We start from the raw sequence: 18361 nt of genomic DNA on the forward strand, positions 1-18361 counted from the left end.
AAATACATTAATTCAATTCAAATACATAAAATATGAATTTATACTTTATTTTTTTTAAATAAAAATCTTTTTAAGAGTCATCCACCATAATTTTGTGGGTCGAAAGTATCGGTTCAGGCACCGTTTTGGCACCGGTACCATTTTAAAACTATCGATTTAGCACAGGTATCCAAATAACCCCAAACGGTACCCAACTCTAGTTATTGATGAGCATTTCTGGATAATTGTTACACCTACCTGAGCCACTTAACTGCTATGTAGATCCAGAAAAAAATTTAACCCAATGCACTTTGTGGCATCTTTATAGTTACACTCAACTTTATTTATTTAATAAAAAAAAAGTTAATTTGGCCTTTCCTAGAGGTAAAGAGTTTAGTTTTGTCATTTGTGAATACATTTAGCCAATCTACGAGTCTGGCATGAGCACTTTAGCTTAGCTTAGCATAGATTATTGAATGGGATAAGACCAGGGGTGTCCAAACTCGGTCATGGAGGGCCGGTGTCCTGCAGATTTTAGCTCCAACTTGCTTCAACACACCAGCAAGGATGTTTCTAAAAAGCCTAAGAGCTTGATTAGCTAGCCCAGATGTGTCTAATTGGGGTTGGAACTAAACTTTGCAGGACACCGGCCCTCCAGGATCGAGTTTAGACATGCCTGGATTAGACCATTAGCATCTCGCAAAAAAAAAAATAATAATAAAGTTTTGATTCATTTTTCTAAAGCTTGACTCTTTTGTAGTTACGTCGTGTGCTAAGACTAACGGAAAATAAAAAGTTGCTATTTTGTTGGCTGATATGGCTAGAAACTTTTCGGATGAGACGTTTAACCGAGGCCCTGTCTCTCTGTGGTCATTAAAAATCCCATGGCAATTCTCATAAAGAGTTAGGGGTGTAACCCCGGTGTCCTAGCCAAATTCCCAATTCTCCATCGGCTCTTATCCATTACAGCCTCCCAATCATCCCCAACCACTGTATTGGCTCTATCACTGTCTCTTCACTCCCACTATAGCTGGTGTGTGGTGAGCGCACTGGCGCTGTTGTCCTGTGGCTGCCGTCGCATCATCCAAGTGGATGCTGCACACTGGTGGTGGTGTGGAGAGACCCGCCCTCATGATTGTGAAGTGCTTTGGGTGTATGGCCATACATGATAAATATGCTATATAAATACACACATTATTAAATTAGAAACTATAATCTCATTCCGCCGTAACCAGCACCTGAAAATAGGCTGACTTTCATCAATGTTAACTGGGGACTATTTTCAGGCAGTGTGTAATATCATTTCACCTGCTGCAGCAATGGCACAGCAGCAAAGTTTTTTGGTAGCGAAGTTGTAATTCTATTTTTGTAAGTCTGTTTTCAAGAAAAGTGAAGTGTTTCTGTAACCCTTTGGATCTGTTTCTGTATTCACATCAAGCACGAAATAGTCAATAAAGCAGTCAACAATGTCTTCCATTACAGAGGCCATCTTCAGAGACCGTTCGTGGGTCTTTGCGTCTCTTGACCTCCAGTGCCAGCCGTCTGCAGGGCGAATGTCAGAAGGCCACACCGCACGACTCCCAGCAGGTTATTCAGTGTGCCTACGACATTGCCAAAGCGGCTAAACAGCTAGTTACTGTGACTACCAAAGACAGTAACTGAGTTACAGTATCTGAACGCCTTTCACCATGTCTACACGTTTATTTGCTATTATATTGTCCAGTATTATTTAGGGCTGGGACCATACATTGATGTTTTGTGATTCATGGATCGAGTCTTAGACTATTGGAATGTATCGTAGTTCTCCTGGAATTGATTCTGCATTTAGTTTTTAACACCAGATGGCGCTCTATGGAGAAGCGTCTGGTGGAGATCCAACCCCACCCACATCCAAGTGTCATGTCAGACGCCACACTGCAGCGTGTAGAAAGATGTCCAATGCTTAGTGGATGCACGTGTGTAAGCGTTTGTTGCTAATTCTGTTTTATATATAAAATGACACATTTTATTGTGTGTTATTAACATCTACACCTCCCCATACCCTAAACCCAACCATCACAGTAAGGGTGCTCATTACATTGTCTGACTTGCCACTTTGATGTAGGAGGAGTTGAATGTCCACCTCAGACTGCAGCGAGCACTACTTGGCTCTGGGCTGGGTTTTTTTTTAACAGCAGACTGCGCTCTATGCTAGTTTTTAAAAGCAGATGGTGCTCCAGGCAAGTTTTTAATGCCAGATGGTGCCCTAGGCTAGTTTTAAACAGCAGATGGCTCTCTAAGCTAGTTTTAACAGCTTACGGCGCTCTAGGCTAGTTTTAAACAGCTTACAGCACCCTAGGCTAGTTTTAAACAGCAGATGGCTCTCTAAGCTAGTTTTAACAGCTTACGGCGCTCTAGGCTAGTTTTAAACAGCTTACAGCACCCTAGGCTAGTTTTAAACAGCAGACGGCTCTCTAAGCTAGTTTTAACAGCTTACGGCGCTCTAGGCTAGTTTTAAACAGCTTACAGCACTCTAGGCTAGTTTTAAACAGCAGATGGCTCTCTAAGCTAGTTTTAACAGCTTACGGCGCTCTAGGCTAGTTTTAAACAGCTTACAGCACCCTAGGCTAGTTTTAAACAGCAGAGGGCTCTCTAAGCTAGTTTTAACAGCTTACGGCGCTCTAGGCTAGTTTCAAACAGCTTACAGCACTCTAGGCTAGTTTTAAACAGCAGACGGCTCTCTAAGCTAGTTTTAACAGCTTATGGTGCTCTAGGCTAGTTTTAAACAGCTTACAGCACTCTAGGCTAGTTTTAAACAGCAGACGGCTCTCTAAGCTAGTTTTAACAGCTTATGGTGCTCTAGGCTAGTTTTAATAGCTTATTGCGCTCTAGGCTAGTTTTAAACAGCAGATGGCGTTCTAAGCTACTTTTAACAGCTTATGGCGCTCTAGGCTAGTTTTAAACAGCTTAAGGTGCTTTAGGCTAGTTTTAACAGCAGATGGCGCTCTAGGCTCGTTTTAAACCACAGATGGCGCTCTAGGCTAGTTTTTAACCGCAGATGGCGCTCTAGGCTCATTTTAAACAGCAGATGGCACTCTAGGCTAGTTTTTAACCGCAGATGTCCCTCTAGGCTAGTTTTTAATGGCAGATGGCACTCTAGGCTCTTTTAAACAGCAGATGGCCCTCTAGGCTAGTTTTTAACAGCAGATGGCACTCTAGGCTAGTTTTTAACAGCAGATGGCACTCTAGGCTCGTTTTAAACAGCAGATGGCGCTCTAGGGTAGTTTTTAACAGCAGACTGCGCTCTAGGCTAGTTTTTAACAGCAGATGGTGCTCTAGACTAGTTTTTAACAGCAGACTGCGCTCTATGCTAGTTTTTAACAGCAGATGTTGCCCTAGGCTAGTTTTATAACAGCAGATGGCGCTCTATGTTAGTTTTTAACAGCAGATGGTGCCCCTAGGCTAGTTTTTAACAGCAGGTGACGCTCTAGCCCTGTTTTTAACAGCAGACAGTGCTCTAGGCTAGTTTTTAATCATACACTATTAGCAAGCATGAAGAACTCTTGAGCTTTCAGCGATGTAATGTACTTCCACCACGCATTTATTGTGTAATTTGCTTGAATGTTTTCATCAAATCATCAACGTTATTAATGATGGTTATGTTTAAGTGGTATGAGCAAGGACTAGCTGTATGTTGCTGTTTATAAAACATACAGCGCCACCTGGTGGCAAAAACCAAGCTCAATTTCAGAATCGATTCAGAATCAATTCTCATTGCATCAATTTATTGTCCCGCCCCAGGTATTATTATTATTATTGATGATCAACACAGCACAGTTTGGTTTGTATTCTTGCAGAAATGACCTTTTTTATATATATTTTATTCGTACACACTAACATAAATTTTGGGACACTGAGTTTCAATTATCAATGACATTATTAATATTATTATTGTTTTGTCCTAGCTTTATGGTGCCGTTTTTAATTGTAAACTAATATTTGTTTTGCTTCCGATGGTGCTAATGAACTCATTTTCGTCTGTATCGCTCATGTTTGTGGATTAACAGAACAAGGCCTTTACTACCTGTGCATTTCCAATACATCACGCCAAGACAAAACCGGAACAAATCGTAAACAGCTATTATTGCTGAAATTCAGCTGGTGTAATAAATGGTTCTTTGTCTTGAAAAGCAGTTCACTCAAAACGTGACCATGATGTAGATGTCAGGACCCACAATGCCTCATTTCTTGTGCAATAAATACCCTTTAGCCTCGCTGCAGAATAATATCTTACCCGTCCTGGTGTGGCCATTGAATTAAGTATTCAGAGTGTATAGTCTTATTATGAAGTGCTTTAGTATGTGAGCTGTTGTGTGTGCGTGCATGTGTGTGTGTGTGTGTGTGTGTGTGTGTGTGTGTGTGTGTGTGTGTGTGTGTGTGTGTGTGTGGAATCAGTAAGATTTATTTTTTATGTTTTAAAAGGTAATTCTGCTCATCAAGGCTGTATTTATTGGATGGAAAATAGTCAAAATTGTTAAATATAATAATATAATCCATTAATAACGGTTTTCTTATTGAACATAGTTTCAAGTTTAGTTTATTCCTGTGATTCAAAGCTGAATTTTCATCATTACTCCAGTCTATACGTCTGTGTCACGTGAGCCTTCACAAATCAGAATGCTGTTTGCTTGTGATCATTTATTATTGGTACAAAAACACTGATTTAAAATAATAATAATAATAATAATTCTAAAATAAAATAGGCGACACAGTGGCTCAGTGGTTAGCAATGTTATCTCACAGCAAGAAGGTCGCTGGTTCAAGTCCTGGCTGGATCAGTTGACATGTCTGTGTTCGTAATGCTGTGGGTTTTATCCGGGTGCTCAGGTTTCTCCCACAGTCCAAACGCACTACGGCCAATTTTATTTATCCAATTCATCTATAGTGTACGAGTGTGTGTGTGTGGGTGGATACTGGGTTGCAGCTGGAAGGGCATCCGCTGTGTAAAACATATGCTGGATAACTTGGCGGTTCATTCCAATGTGGCGACCCCTGAGAAATACGCAACTAAGCCGAAGGTAAATGAATGAATGAACAAATGAAATAAAATAATGATTCCTCCAATTGTCAGCGCTGAAAGTTCTAAACTTCGTAATATTATGGAAACTGCCATACATTTGACTTTTAGGATTCTTTTTAACGTTTAAAAATAATAGCTTTTATTTATGGTCTTTTTTTACATTACCATACAAATATTTAAAAAAAAGTCAATCATTTTATTTACAATTCAAATGCATTAAAATAGTTAAACTAATTAAATGATAGCTTTTATATTCAATCTTTAATATTGTAAATACATTAAAAATACTTAAAAATAGAAGCTTTTATTTACAATCTTTTTTTACGTTGACATTAAAAATGGCTAAAAATAATAATGTTTGTGTACAATCTTTTATTTACGTTACAAAAGCATTAAAATAGTTAAAATAATAAAGTATTAACTTTTGTTTACAATAATTTACATTACAAATGCATTAATGATAATTGGTGTAATAGTTAAATAATAGCTTTTATTTTCAATCTTTTATATTAAAAATATTATTTAAAATAGCTCAAATAATAGCTTTTATTTACGATATTTTTACATTACCATTAAAATAGTTAAATAATAACTTTTGTTTACATTCTTTTATTTACATTACAAAAGCATTAAAATGGTTAAAATAGTTAAGTAATAATATTTTTTACAATATTTACATTACAAATGCAACATGTTTAAATAGATTTTATTTTCAATCTTTTACTTTACAAATACATTTAAAATAAAAGCTTTTATTTAGTCTTTTTTTTTTTACATTAAAAATGCATTTAAATAGTTTAAAATATTGGTTAGTGCATCGACGTATGCACTTCCGTGCTCAAGACATCTTGAGTTTGATTCCTGCCTTGAGGTCCTATCCTGATCCTTTCCCTCTCTCTGCTCCCCACGCTTTCCGGTCAATAATCTCTACAGTAATATCCATTAAAGGTGAAAAACCAGAAAAAAAATTATATATAAAAGCTTTACCCTCTCTGTATTGGCGTGGTTTTCTCTGGGGACTCTAGTTTCCCCCACAGTTCAAAGACATGCTAAAGGTGAATTGAATAAACTAAATTGGCCATAGTGTATGTGTGTGAATGAGTGTGTATGGGGGTTTCCCAGTGCTGGAAGGCAAATTACCTGTTGTAAATGCTGTAAACGGAAGTTCTAAACATTCTACCGGAAGACGCTGGTCGCAATTGCGCCCTCCATGCAGCAGCCAAGAAAAAGGTCTATATTGATGACAAAAATTCAGCTTTGAATCACAGGAATAAATTAGATTAAAAAAAACAATTATTTTCAATTATGTATTTTTAATCGTATAAATAAAGTCTTGGTGAGCTGAATTGCCATGAAACATGAAAAAGGAATCTTGCTGATTCTAATGTTTTGGTTGGTGGTGTACATGCTGACATTTCATGTTTATTTTCACTAGAAATAATTTCTCATTTCCATCAAGTTCAAATGTACGTCCATTTTATATTTCTTTCAGGATGCTTTCTTCAATCCCGTGCGCGTGTGAAAAGTTTTCATTCCTCAGAGTTTATTCATAGACCGCTGCGAAACGAAAGTAATCCGCTATGAATTCACTCCATGTTTTAGGGATGCTCTCGTGTGTCCTAAATGTATGTGTTCATGTGCTGCCTTGTCTGAAATAATACAAATAACGACACATTTGCCTAACGGCCACCAGCTGCTGTGTTAGTGATTCCGGTATTATGTGGTATCGCTCTGTATTATTCAGTACATTGTATTATATTTATATACAAGCTCTATATGTAAGCTGCTAGTTGTCAGTTCTGTATGCAACTAACCTGGTGTGAGTTTGTCCTTCTGTTTCCTGCTCCAGTAGCTGGTGGATGTGCGAACACAAACACACACACGCGCACACACTAACCTGCTCAGTTCAGAAGGTCACGCCGCCTTCATTATGGGATATGCATCATGCAGTTGATGCTGCTTCAATGAAAGTCTTGGTATTAAATATAATAAAATTTAAATGTACTCGAGATGGAACTTGTCATGGATGTTCATTGATTATTTGCATGAAGGTATTGTGCATTAATTCTTCTCTAGCATATGTTTGATTGATTGATTGATTGGTTGGTTGATTGGTTAGTTGGTTGCATTTGTGCAAGGACATATGTTGCACATTTTAGTAATATCCAAAAATACATGGTATGGGTCAAAATTATAGTAAATACTAAAGTAATACCTAGGGCTTGGTGAAACCAAAATTATTATAGAGCACAGTAGTCGGTTACATTTATAATAATTGTCCTAATCTCAGATTGAAAATGATATTGTCTTTACTCAAGGGTCTACATCTAAGGAGGACTAATTAAAAACACTTTAGAACGAGCAAGCTGGGGAGCGGCCATCTAAAAGTGGTAGTCATTTACCTCTATTTAGTATTGAAGACTGACATGACTATGATTGTGAGGGACGCCATCGGCCGGGACGATCTCTCTGAGCACTTGAATGAACAAATCTAATAGTTACGAGAGAAGACAAAAGGTTAAAACATTTATCTAAATTATATATTGATATAATCTTCTTAATATTTTCTAAATGGAGTCAGATGAAATGAAAGATAAATATATTAATATTCTAAACCGCCTCATATTCAAATTGGAGTCAGATAGGAGTTAAATTTAAAGTAAATCAACATTTTTCACTGAAAAGACCGAACAGGCATTGAACTTTCATCCACCAGAGGACACCTCCATTGGACCAACTGGGTGGACCTTACAAACTGTAGAAGCTCTGTCACGAAAACAAAACAAATTCTTGGTATGTGTGAACATACTTGGCTGTAAAGCTCTTTCTGATTCTGAATAACAGGGTGTCCGCGATGTCTTAAAAAGTCTTAAAATGTCTTAAAGTTCATAAACAAAATGTAAGTGCTTAAAGTCTTAAATTTACTTACATGGCTAGTTAGTTGTAGGTCTTAAATCATCTTAAACAGGTCTTAATTTTCCTTTGTCCAAGTATATACCCAGTCACCAATAATCCATCTTAAAACTAAACATGTGTTTTTATTGCGCAGAGATACAAATCACAGCTGTTAGACATGTTTACAGCTAATTCTCTTAATTAAATTAAGCAGAGAACGAAAACTAAAGCATCACATCCCTTTACATGATCTTCTGTAATACAAAAACTGTTTGAAGTAACTGGGCCATTACAAAAAAAATCCTTAGTGTTTAGCCCTGTTTAAGTCTAAAATTTCGTTCATAATGTTCATAAAAGGGTCTCAAAAAGTCTTAAATTTGACAAAGAAAACCCTGGAATAATAATCCACCTCACATTGGACAAGCTACAACTTTAAATGTTTTTAAAACCTTCTGAAATCCCATCATCTTTCTTTAGCTTTTGAGGTTTCTGAATGTTATGGGCTTTGTTTTTAGTGCTCTAGTTGTTTATGCAATGTGTGACTTGTCATTTTAACTAATGTCGATTGTGTTTGGGCCGTTTGTACTATAAAAATAAACTACTAACGTCACTACTACTGTAGTTTGCCATTCGACAGCATAAAGTGCATTTCAATGCTGGCATGATTTATTAACGTTGAGTGCTGTGGGCTCACTGCAAACTGACTGAACAGTCTTTACTTCAGCCGGACAGTTTCAGTTGTTTTCACCTGTTGAGTGTATATGACGGGCCAAATTAAATTAGAAACGAAGCGTCGATCTCTTTGTAAAATAAAATCTCACATTCGTTCATTTGCTGGCTATATTTCATTCATTTATTCTTTGCTATGGCTCTTTTGCTGGACCAGCAGTTTGCGCCGCTGTCTGACACCAAAGAAATCGCCACAAAGACATTTCTAGAGTCAGTTTCTCACCTGCCGCCTTTTTTCGGTAAGTCGCTAAATTTATTACCTCACGTAGGCTATATTCGATATTTTTTACTGGTAAGCCTAAGAAAATGCCTTTAGATTAAGTATGTTTACATTAATTTTAACCAAGGTTTATTAGTAAAGACTTGAAACAGTCTATGACAGCAAATTTCCCTCTTGCTCTAGCATTTTATTAGACTTTTAAAGGATGAATGTTAAAACCGGTGCAATAAACAACAAGGAGGCCATTAAATATTGAGTGGACAGAGCAGATACTGTTCTCCCTGTGTTGATTATTCGTGGATGGCCTTTTCAACGACTTTTTAACCACACGGTGGCGCCAGATTACCATTCAAACATGGTTAGAAATTAACTTGAGACAAAGTACCTGAAGTGTTCCAATATATCCAGCTTTATTATTTTTTTTCACTGGGCTTAAAAAAATGTTGCTTTGGTGAATTCATGTTATTTGTGAGACCATAGCACTGTTAGTGTAACACTGCTTGTTTGACTATCTAAATCAGGGGTGCCCAAACTTTTTCGTACAAAGGGACAAAAACCAAATATGATTGAGAGCCATGAGCCAAAGGTACCAAATTATATTACATTAAAGTTGCCATGGGTAATTTTCTAATTTGTTAGAAAAAATACTTTAAATTGTAATTAACTAATGCAGTATGACATTTAAAATGATAACCTATTGCAATAAAAGTATAAACAATCGCATTTATAGCACAGTGGAGTTCAATGCTGAATTGACCAGTCAAGCAGAATCTGCCCTGGCCTAAATCTGAATTATTTAAACTGTTTAATTGAAACATTTGATTGCAGTTAGCTTTTAACAATAAAACAAACAAAAGGCTACATTAGATTAGAAATGACAATCTCTAAAGCATCCACATAATTCTTCCTCTCTTTTCAGATAGGATGGCGGGCAACCAAAGGTTACTGAACTACCCTGACCCAGTTACTATGACCATTTATGTGAAGCTGCTTTGACACAATCTACATTGTAAAAGCGCTATACAAATAAAGCTGAATTGAATTGAAAGTTACCATGGGCCAACTTTGGCCTGCATGCCCTAGTTTGGGCATCTCTGATCTAAGTGCAGCAAATGTTGATGTCTTCAGTATTAAACACTTCAAGCTCCTTTTTGAGCTCACTTGAACAGTGGCACACACACAGTAGCCAACATTCAAAGTGGATCAACTTTCATAAAAGCTGTCCTAAAACTTTTAAACAACATCAATTCCAACACTTTCGATAAACCGTTTTGATCCACTTCAAATGTTGACTACTATACAGTAAGCCGAAATAATTCTTTGTAATGTAGATACATTTTTATTGACTTCCAATAGTCATAGTTTAATGCTATAGGCACTTGTGCTAACTTCAAACCAACATTCAACATAAGTAATAAATATTCTAGCTTTTTTGATGATAATAACTCAGAATTATTTACTCCAGTGGTGGGTCACTGGATGTTTTAACAACGAAACTGTGAATTTGGCCTTAACTCACATAATCTTTGATTGTGTAAAACAAGTTCAAATGCATTGTTGCTACAAGGTATCGGAAAATAACAGATTTCAGATGAACAGCTCAAACAAAAAGTTCTTTCAACCCGGTCTCTCTCTACTGTGGTTTAGTGTGGATTTAGTAGAAAATTTGATGATTACATTTGTTTAATCATTTTTTTTATATCTTTTTTCAGTTTGTATTGATTTGATCATTTGAAGTAATTTGGATTTGCAAACTACATGTCATGCTCTCCATATTGACAGGAACTGGGTGTTATAATGTTTCATAGCACATTTCATGTTATTCAGATTGCCTTGGTTCCAAGGTCTTTGCTCCAATTAAGTCGGACATTAATGGAAACATCACTGTAAGTATATTACTTTATTGTGTATCGTTTTCTTTTTTACTTGTTTTTAATTACAGTTTCCACATTTAGATGTACAGTGTATGGTATAGAGCTTTCCCAACACAATCTCACGGCAATTTGTAACTTTTTGCTTTAGTGGCTAATTCGTATGAATTCGTATAATCTAATTCGTACAATTTAGTACGATTTGCTCATGCCCCAATAAGGGTTGGGGTTAGGGGTGGGGTTAGGGGCCACGCCTCCTTTTTAAAATCGTACAAATTTGTACGAACGTAAAATACTTACGTTTTCTCGTGAGATCAGGCTGGCTCTCCACATAAAGACCAGTATAGCAGAAAATGTAGAGAACAAAAAGCCATAAATACAAAAAATGACATTAAAGAAATATAGTATCAAAAATAATAATTTAAATATAAATTATTAAATATAGTATCAAACTAGCACAATAGCAAACCACAATGTGTATACAATCAAAACAAAATTAGATAACACAGATTTGTTGCCTTTTAATTGCCATACTGTGGCATCCAATCTACTCCTTTTCTCCCTTAACCAGGGGTGTTAAACTCAGGTCCTGAAGGGCCACTCTGCACTGTTTAGTTTCAACCCGCTTCAACGCACTTTCAGACAAGCCTGATTGACTCAATTAGTTTGATCAGGGTTGGAACCATACCTGCCAATATTTGTCTCTGAAAATCCGGGAGATCGAGGGTGGGTTGTGATGTTTTGGTGTGGGAAGTGAGGTGTCTGAATAACACAGCCCAGAACCGGGTAAGTAACTGTACTATGCACTGGGTTTCAGGTGGCCGCTGCGATCGAATACTATACCAAAGTCGGCAACCCGGGACTGTTACAGACTTACAGCAAAAATTACAGGTGTTTTGGAGAAATAACAAAGCGGGAGGGTGAACAAAATAGGAAATAACAAAACTAAACTGTGCAGAGCTGCAGCCCTCCAGGAACTGAGTTTGACACCTGTAGTTAAGGACATAGGTCTCAAATTCAATTCCTGGACGCCGCAGCTCTGCACAGTTTTGCTCAGATCCTAATCAAAGCCAGCTGATTCCATTAATCAAGGTGTTCAAGACTATTTTGAACACCTCAATTATTTGGATCAGCTGTGTTTGATTCGGGTCAGTGCCAAACTGTACAGAGCTGCAGCCCTCTAGGAACTGGATTTGACACCTGTGCCCTAAACTACAGAACAGGGGTGGCCAACCCTGTTCCTGGAGAGCATCCTTCCTGCAGATTTCAGCTGCTACCCATATCAAACACACCTGAACCAATTAATTATTACCTGAACACCACGTGGTAATTACAGGCAGGTGTGTTTGATAGGAGTTGCAACTGAAACCTGCATGAAGATGGCTCTCCAGGAACAAGGTTGGCCACCACTGCTATAGACCATTTCAATGCCGGTGAATATTTCCTGTTTTGTTATCAAACTATTTCATAACTGTAACAAGAGTTGATTGAATCATAAATTAATGTTAAAACAGCTATCATAACTTATGAACATGTGGCTATTTTTGAATTCTCTGAAGTTATAGAAATTAAAAATGTAAAACAGGAAATGCGTTAGAACCATTGTGTTTGTTTACATACCTTAAAAATGGTCTATATAATTGTGAGGATGGTACATTTAGCACCATAAGTGTTCAAATTTATCATATATTGTACTTCATTTTATTATTGTGCATGGCTTTCAACTAAACTTTAATATGTGAATAAATCTCTGAAAACGTGTTCTGAATTTCTTTCACTCCCATAAGAAAATAAAGGCCGTCTATGACTCTGATCCGGTGAAGTACGAGACTCTTCAGCAGATACTGATCATTGAGAAAAGCAGCTATGGCTCAGAGTGGCCTAAAGTTGGAGCCACACTGGCGCTTATGTGGTTAAAGAGGTAATTTATTCACATTCTCACATGTCCTGATTTTTGTTTCATCTGTTATTTTGTTTATTAGGTGGCACGGTGGTTAGCACTGTCACCTTACAACAAGAAGATGCTGCTTCAAGTCCCGGCTGGGTCAGTTGGCGTTTCTTTGTGGAGTTTGCATGTTCTCCCCGTGTTGACGTGGGTTTCCCCTGGGTCCTCTGGTTTCTCCTACAGTCCTAACACATGCGCTGTATATGAATTGAATAAGCTAAAAAGCGTAATAAAAGCGTAAAACATATGCTGGATAAGTCGGCGATTCATTCCGCTGTGGTGATCTTTTCTGAAAAGTAATGTCAGTGTGTTCGGCAAAGAAATAGGATTCAATTACTCTCAGAAATAAAGGTGCACAAGATGTCACTGAGCCGGTACCTTTTCTAAAGGTACATTCTTATTACTTTCAGGTCCACTTTTGTACCATAAAGGTACATATACCTAAGAAGTACAATTGTGTACTCCAGAGTACCTTAAAAGTAGACAAGTATACCCTACAGCAGGAGTGCCAAACTTTTTCTTATAAAGGGACAAAAACCAAACTTGATGGAGACTTTTGGGCTGAAGGTAAATCTAGTTGCCATTTGTAATTTCCTAATTTATTTAATAATATTTCAAAATAACTAGAAAACATTGCTTTATATGAACTAATATAGTATATACAGTTGAAGTCAAAATGATTAGCCCCCCTTTGAATTTTTTTCACAGTTTTTAATTTTTTAAGAATAACATTTTTAGGTCAAAATTATTAGCCCTTAAGCTAGATTTTTTTCGATAGTCTACAGAACAAACCATCATTATACAATAACTTGTCTAATTACCCTAACCTGCCTAGTTAACCTGATTAACCTAGTTAAGCCTTTAAAATGTCACTTTAAACTGTATGTAAGTGTCTTGAAAAACATCTAGTCAAATATTATTTATTTACGGTCATCATGTCAAAGATAAAATGAATCAGTTATTAGAAATGAGTTGTTAAAACTATTATGTTTAGAAATGTGTCGGAAAATCCTTCTCTGTGTTAAACAGAAATTGGGGTGAAAATAAACAGGGGGGCTAATAATTCTGACTTCAACTGTGTATTAACATTTAATAATGAACGTATTACAGTAAAAGCAATTTCATTTATAACAGAATGGAGTTATGCTACTTTATGCCTTCATTTGCTCGTCGATGTCTTCTGCATAGTATTCTATCCGTCGAGTAACTATTTAAATTTTAAAACATCAGATTTATTAACAACATTTCATTGAAACATTTAATTCAATTAGCTTTTTTGTAGCTCAACAATAAAACAAACAACCAAAACTCTTTATGTCAAAAGGGATTGTGGACCAAATGAAAGCTTAAAATGGGCTAACTTTGGCCTATGGGTCCTACTTTGGGCATCTCTGCCCTACTGGAACAAAAATGTTCCCTTAAGGTACCAGTGTGCACCTGTATGGTACAAAAGTGTAGGCTACTTTTTGAAAAGGTACAGACCCAGTGATAGCTTTTGTACCTTTATTTCTGAAAGTGTTCAAACTGTGTGCTTATGGGTGTTTGATATCTCAGTCTCTTGTTCTTTGATCTCATTTTATTTACTTTTGTAATTTTTTTACAAAAGTTTTAAAAGTATGAGTTTATTCAATAAGTTTATAAAATAAGTTTATTAAATAAGTTTATTAAAAATAAACACTGGCACACCTTTGGATAAATCTAGACTTAGTATTTGAACAGAGATAAAGATTCTGAAGAAAAGTTTAGATAAAAATAGTTCTATTCACATCTTTTAAAATTATTATGATTATTTTTTTTATTATTAAATATAAGGTAACAGAGGAACTGTTTGGTTAAGCCCTTTAATAAAAAGCAGTTAACAAAAATTATCGTGTGGGAAAATATATAAACATTCAGGGTCACGTGCGCCGCGTCCAAACCAAACGCAGTCAGAGTCAACGTGCGCGCGGCCAAGACTGCGTAGCTAGAAAAAACACAAGCCAATCGAATTCAAAACGCACGCCGCGCAGATTCAAACTTTCAAATCAAACAAGTGTGATAGTAACGGTATTTGTCTAACGGCCAGGATGTACAGTGAATTATTAGGAGCGATATCTAATCGCGTGAGTGTTGTTGTAACCTGCTTCATTACAAAACATTCATCTTATACATTAGCGGAGAGATGTTTAACAGTTTACCGTGTTCTCCTCAGAGGCCTGCGCTTCATTCAGATTTTACTGCAGAGTCTTGCCGATGGAGAGAGAGATGAGGACAATCCCAATCTCATTCGCGTCAACATCACCAAAGCTTATGATCAAGCACTGAAGAGATACCACGGCTGGATAGTCCAGAAAGTTTTCAAGGTGGGTGTTTTGTTAATATTTATGTCGGCTGTGACAACAATATGGACATGCCATTGCTATGGTATGAGGCTTGGCAAAGTATTGAGGTAAAGTTGGTTAACGTTACAGATTTATACTTGCTCCTTAATAGTGTAAGTTAGGAAAAGTATTGTTTGCAAATTCTCAGTAGGGAAATCACATAAGAGCCAATGACTTTCAAAGTATACATTGTTCAAAACTACAACTATTAGCACTATTTAACAACATTAGTCATATTTAGACGGTAATATTCAAAGTAGCGTGTTAAACAATATAGGGAGTGTATTAAGTTGTCACTACAAAAATGAACAAAATTGCGACTATAAAACCAACTTTACCTCAAAGTATTAAAGTAAAGTTGGTTTTATATTTTCCATAATAATAATACAAGTTCAGAAAAGCATTGTTTGCAAATTCTAAATGGGGAAATCATATTAGCAGCCAATGAATATCAAAGTTTAGATAAAACATTGTTTACAGTCAATTAAATGTTGCTAATGTTCTTATAAAGTCATATTTATTTGTGATTTTAGAGTGTATATTCTAAATAGCATAGTAAACACTGTAGGGAGCGTGACATAAGTTGTCACTGTTCAAAAATGAACAAATGTGTTCAAATAAAACCAACTTTACCTCAAAGTATTGTAGTAAAATTGGTTTTATATGCGCACATTTCGACCTGCTCCTTCAATATATAAGTTCAGAAAAGCATTGTTTGCAAATTATAAATAGGGAAATCACATTAGAAGCCAATGACTATCAAAGTATACATTGTTCACAGTCAATTAAACAGAGCTAATGATTTTAAGTCCTATTTATACAGTTAAAGTCAAAGTATCGTGGTAAACAATATAATGAGCGTGTTAAGTTGTCACTGTTCAAAAATGAACAAATGTGCAAATATAAAACCAACTTTACCTAAATTAAAGTATTAGGGTAAAGATGTTTTTATATATACGCACATTCTATGCTTGCTCCTTAATAATATAAGTACAAAAAGTTATGCTTGTGAATTCTAAATAGCCAATAATGACTAATAAAAAACAACTTTGTTCACAGTCAATTAGCACTAAATGCAGTTTTGAAGTCATATTTACATGGGATTTCAGGCGAAATATTTAAAGTAGCATGGTAAACAATGTCACAAGTTGTCACTGTTCAAAAATGAACAAATGTGTTAATATAAAACCAACTTCACCTCAATCTGCAAAGTTTTGTGAAGGAAATGGTCTTGACTTTTGGCTTTGTTGTGATGGTTGAGGTGTGGTTTTTATGAGGGTTTGACATGCAGCATTTGTTTGGTTCTGCTGTAGGCTGCATTATTTGCTGCACCGTGCCGGTCAGATTTTCTTAAAGCTTTGTCCAAGGATCAAGAAGTTGCAGAGGAGGATTGCTTGGCGAAAGTTCGCCAGTTCTTGATAAACTTCACCGCAACTGTAGATGCTATTTATGAAATGTATTCCACAATGAATGCTGAACTGGACTACTTGGTTTGAAACTCTAACAGATGTCAGTTTAGATGTAGAGTTATGTTTGTTTGTACAGTAGCTATGTTTCCAGCCGCCTATTTTTAATGCTCATTTTTGAATGTCGTTTTGACAAAAATGCTTAATTGAAATGCCAAAATGTGCAATAAAAATAAACTTTATCTGATGATAAAAAATGCAAATGGAAACACATTTAATGAATAAATTTCAGCATGTACATTAAAAAAAGTATGTGATTTTGTTTAAACTAACTATGTGATGATAAAAATGGGCTTGATGGGAGTGTATTAATGGACCAACCAGCAAAGTGAGAACAATGTAAAACATCTGATTGTTTTAGTCATTCTAAAATCCCTCCTTTGTTAAAGTGGTTCAGTATTATTATCTCTCAGAACTTAAGTCTTGAGCGTCTCACCTCCAAAAGCCATTGCCCATTTAGTGCATTTCTTCTTCTGAGGCAAATGTAATTTATTATTTTACAAAAATGCTCACAGCGTCTTCTTCTACCGCAACAAACTCTCTTTTCGTTTTTGATCTTTGGCGTCAGGTTTTCAGAAAGTGATGATTTTGTTTTCTTTGACTCATTGGATGGAAACTGTGCTTCATCCGCAAATGTTTTATGCAATATTTCAGTGTTGCACATAAGTCTAATTCGCATCTTTGGATGGAAACAAAGCTAGTGAGATGTGTATGGAATACACATTGGAGAGGGCCTCTGTCCATTTTATTGATGAGGATATTTTTGATTTTGTTTTATGATGACTCGTATAAATGTGGTGTTATTTTTTAAAGTATTTAGTGTCGTTGATAACTTGGATTATGTTTCTTGAAGTGATGATGATGTCTTATGTTTTATTGTTCAAGGAAAACAACTTGTTGTGCTATTTGTGTTACGCATCTGGGGTTAATTCTTCGTACCCTGCTTAAACAATCTAAGATTTGGCAGATCTTGAATCTTTAAATCTTGATAACTAATCTCTGTCTAATTTGCTTCATCAACCAAGTTTGTGAATGATGAATCTGAAGATCGAAGTGTGTGTTGTGAAGTACAGATCAATCAATCCTCAAAATCATGATCAGCAATTGATAATAAAGGAGAACACTTACATTTTCTGGTTTTATTTTGTGATTTGTTTGAATCAACACTGTAAAAAATTATGTTGAGGCTTGTAATTTTCATTAAAAATTGATGTTGTCATTAAAATAAGCATATTTTCTTTAAAAATAGATATTCTGGATTCATTATAAAATATTGAGAAGAATTTGCTAATAAAATCAAGAGATGAATTTGACTAATGTTTTAAGCAAACCAGTGCAATTATTAAGCCTAATTTCAGAAAACAATTAAGCTAATAAAATTGAGGAAAGATGGCTTCACCTTTATTTTAAGAAAATTTACTCAATTATGCAGATTTGATTGAAGTGTTTGCATTTGAATATCAGCAACGACAGTGATCAGACGGTAATTTGCTTAAATGATAAAAGCACATTCCACTAACAATATTAAAATCATCATATATCACTGAAAAAAACCTAGTAACTTTCACATGACTCTTTTAGAGTTTTTTGCTAAAAAAAATAAATTTGAGTAAATGGTGGTGGATTTGCATAAATTATAAACGCACATTCCACTAATATTAAATTTATCATCTATCACTCATATCATCAACATTGCGTGCAATAGTGTTACCACTATTGTTTGAAGTAAATAGCACATAAGTTTTTTTTTGCAGTGACATTCTATTAACTTCTTAATGTAATGCATTTTAGACACAAGCAGAAATAATGCTGTTTATCAAATTTTGATAGAGTTGGC

General features: G+C 35.8%; 2 protein-coding genes across 13 annotated transcripts in view; both read left to right on the forward strand.

Annotated features, from left to right (window-relative positions):
• Nucleotides 1–7047, forward strand: part of git2b (G protein-coupled receptor kinase interacting ArfGAP 2b) — a 35337-nt gene extending 28290 nt beyond the window's left edge. For 2 of the 11 annotated variants that reach the window (XR_015500496.1, XR_015500503.1), the window contains 2 exons: nt 1462–2347; nt 2407–7047. Coding sequence is in view for 2 of the 11 variants with exons in the window: in NM_001080188.2 (NP_001073657.2) it covers nt 1462–1641 (180 nt within the window). In the remaining 9 variants the exon portion in view is untranslated. Of the gene's footprint in view, nt 1–1461 lie in introns of all 11 variants that reach the window. The other 9 variants (XR_015500497.1, XR_015500501.1, XR_015500498.1 and 6 more) reach the window with 6 other exon arrangements.
• gltpb (glycolipid transfer protein b) lies at nt 6087–17653 on the forward strand. Of its 2 annotated transcripts, XM_087271518.1 has the most exons (6): nt 6087–7263; nt 7329–8901; nt 10710–10768; nt 12541–12674; nt 14890–15040; nt 16372–17653. In XM_087271518.1, exons 2-6 carry the CDS (start codon nt 8799–8801, stop codon nt 16552–16554), a joined length of 630 nt encoding a protein of 209 aa, XP_087127644.1. In that variant the 5' UTR covers nt 6087–7263; nt 7329–8798; the 3' UTR covers nt 16555–17653. The 2 variants fall into 2 exon arrangements, with proteins under 2 accessions (XP_087127644.1, XP_087127645.1); XM_087271519.1 differs by lacking the exons at nt 6087–7263; nt 7329–8901; nt 10710–10768 and adding an exon at nt 12088–12186.
• The last annotated feature ends 708 nt before the right edge of the window (nt 17654–18361 follow it).

The sequence above is a fragment of the Danio rerio genome, chromosome 10 (assembly GCF_052040795.2).
Source record: "Danio rerio strain M-AB ecotype USA chromosome 10, GRCz13ab, whole genome shotgun sequence".
Classification (NCBI taxonomy): Eukaryota; Metazoa; Chordata; class Actinopteri; order Cypriniformes; family Danionidae; genus Danio; species Danio rerio.

Coding starts and splice junctions, on each gene's coding strand:
- gltpb (XM_087271518.1), top strand. CDS start 8,799: ATGGCTCTTTTGCTGGACCAGCAGTTTGCGCCGCTGTCTGACACCAAA. Junction 8,902..10,709: donor TCACCTGCCGCCTTTTTTCG/GTAAGTCGCTAA, acceptor CATGTTATTCAG/ATTGCCTTGGTTCCAAGGTC. Junction 12,675..14,889: donor GCGCTTATGTGGTTAAAGAG/GTAATTTATTCA, acceptor TGTTCTCCTCAG/AGGCCTGCGCTTCATTCAGA.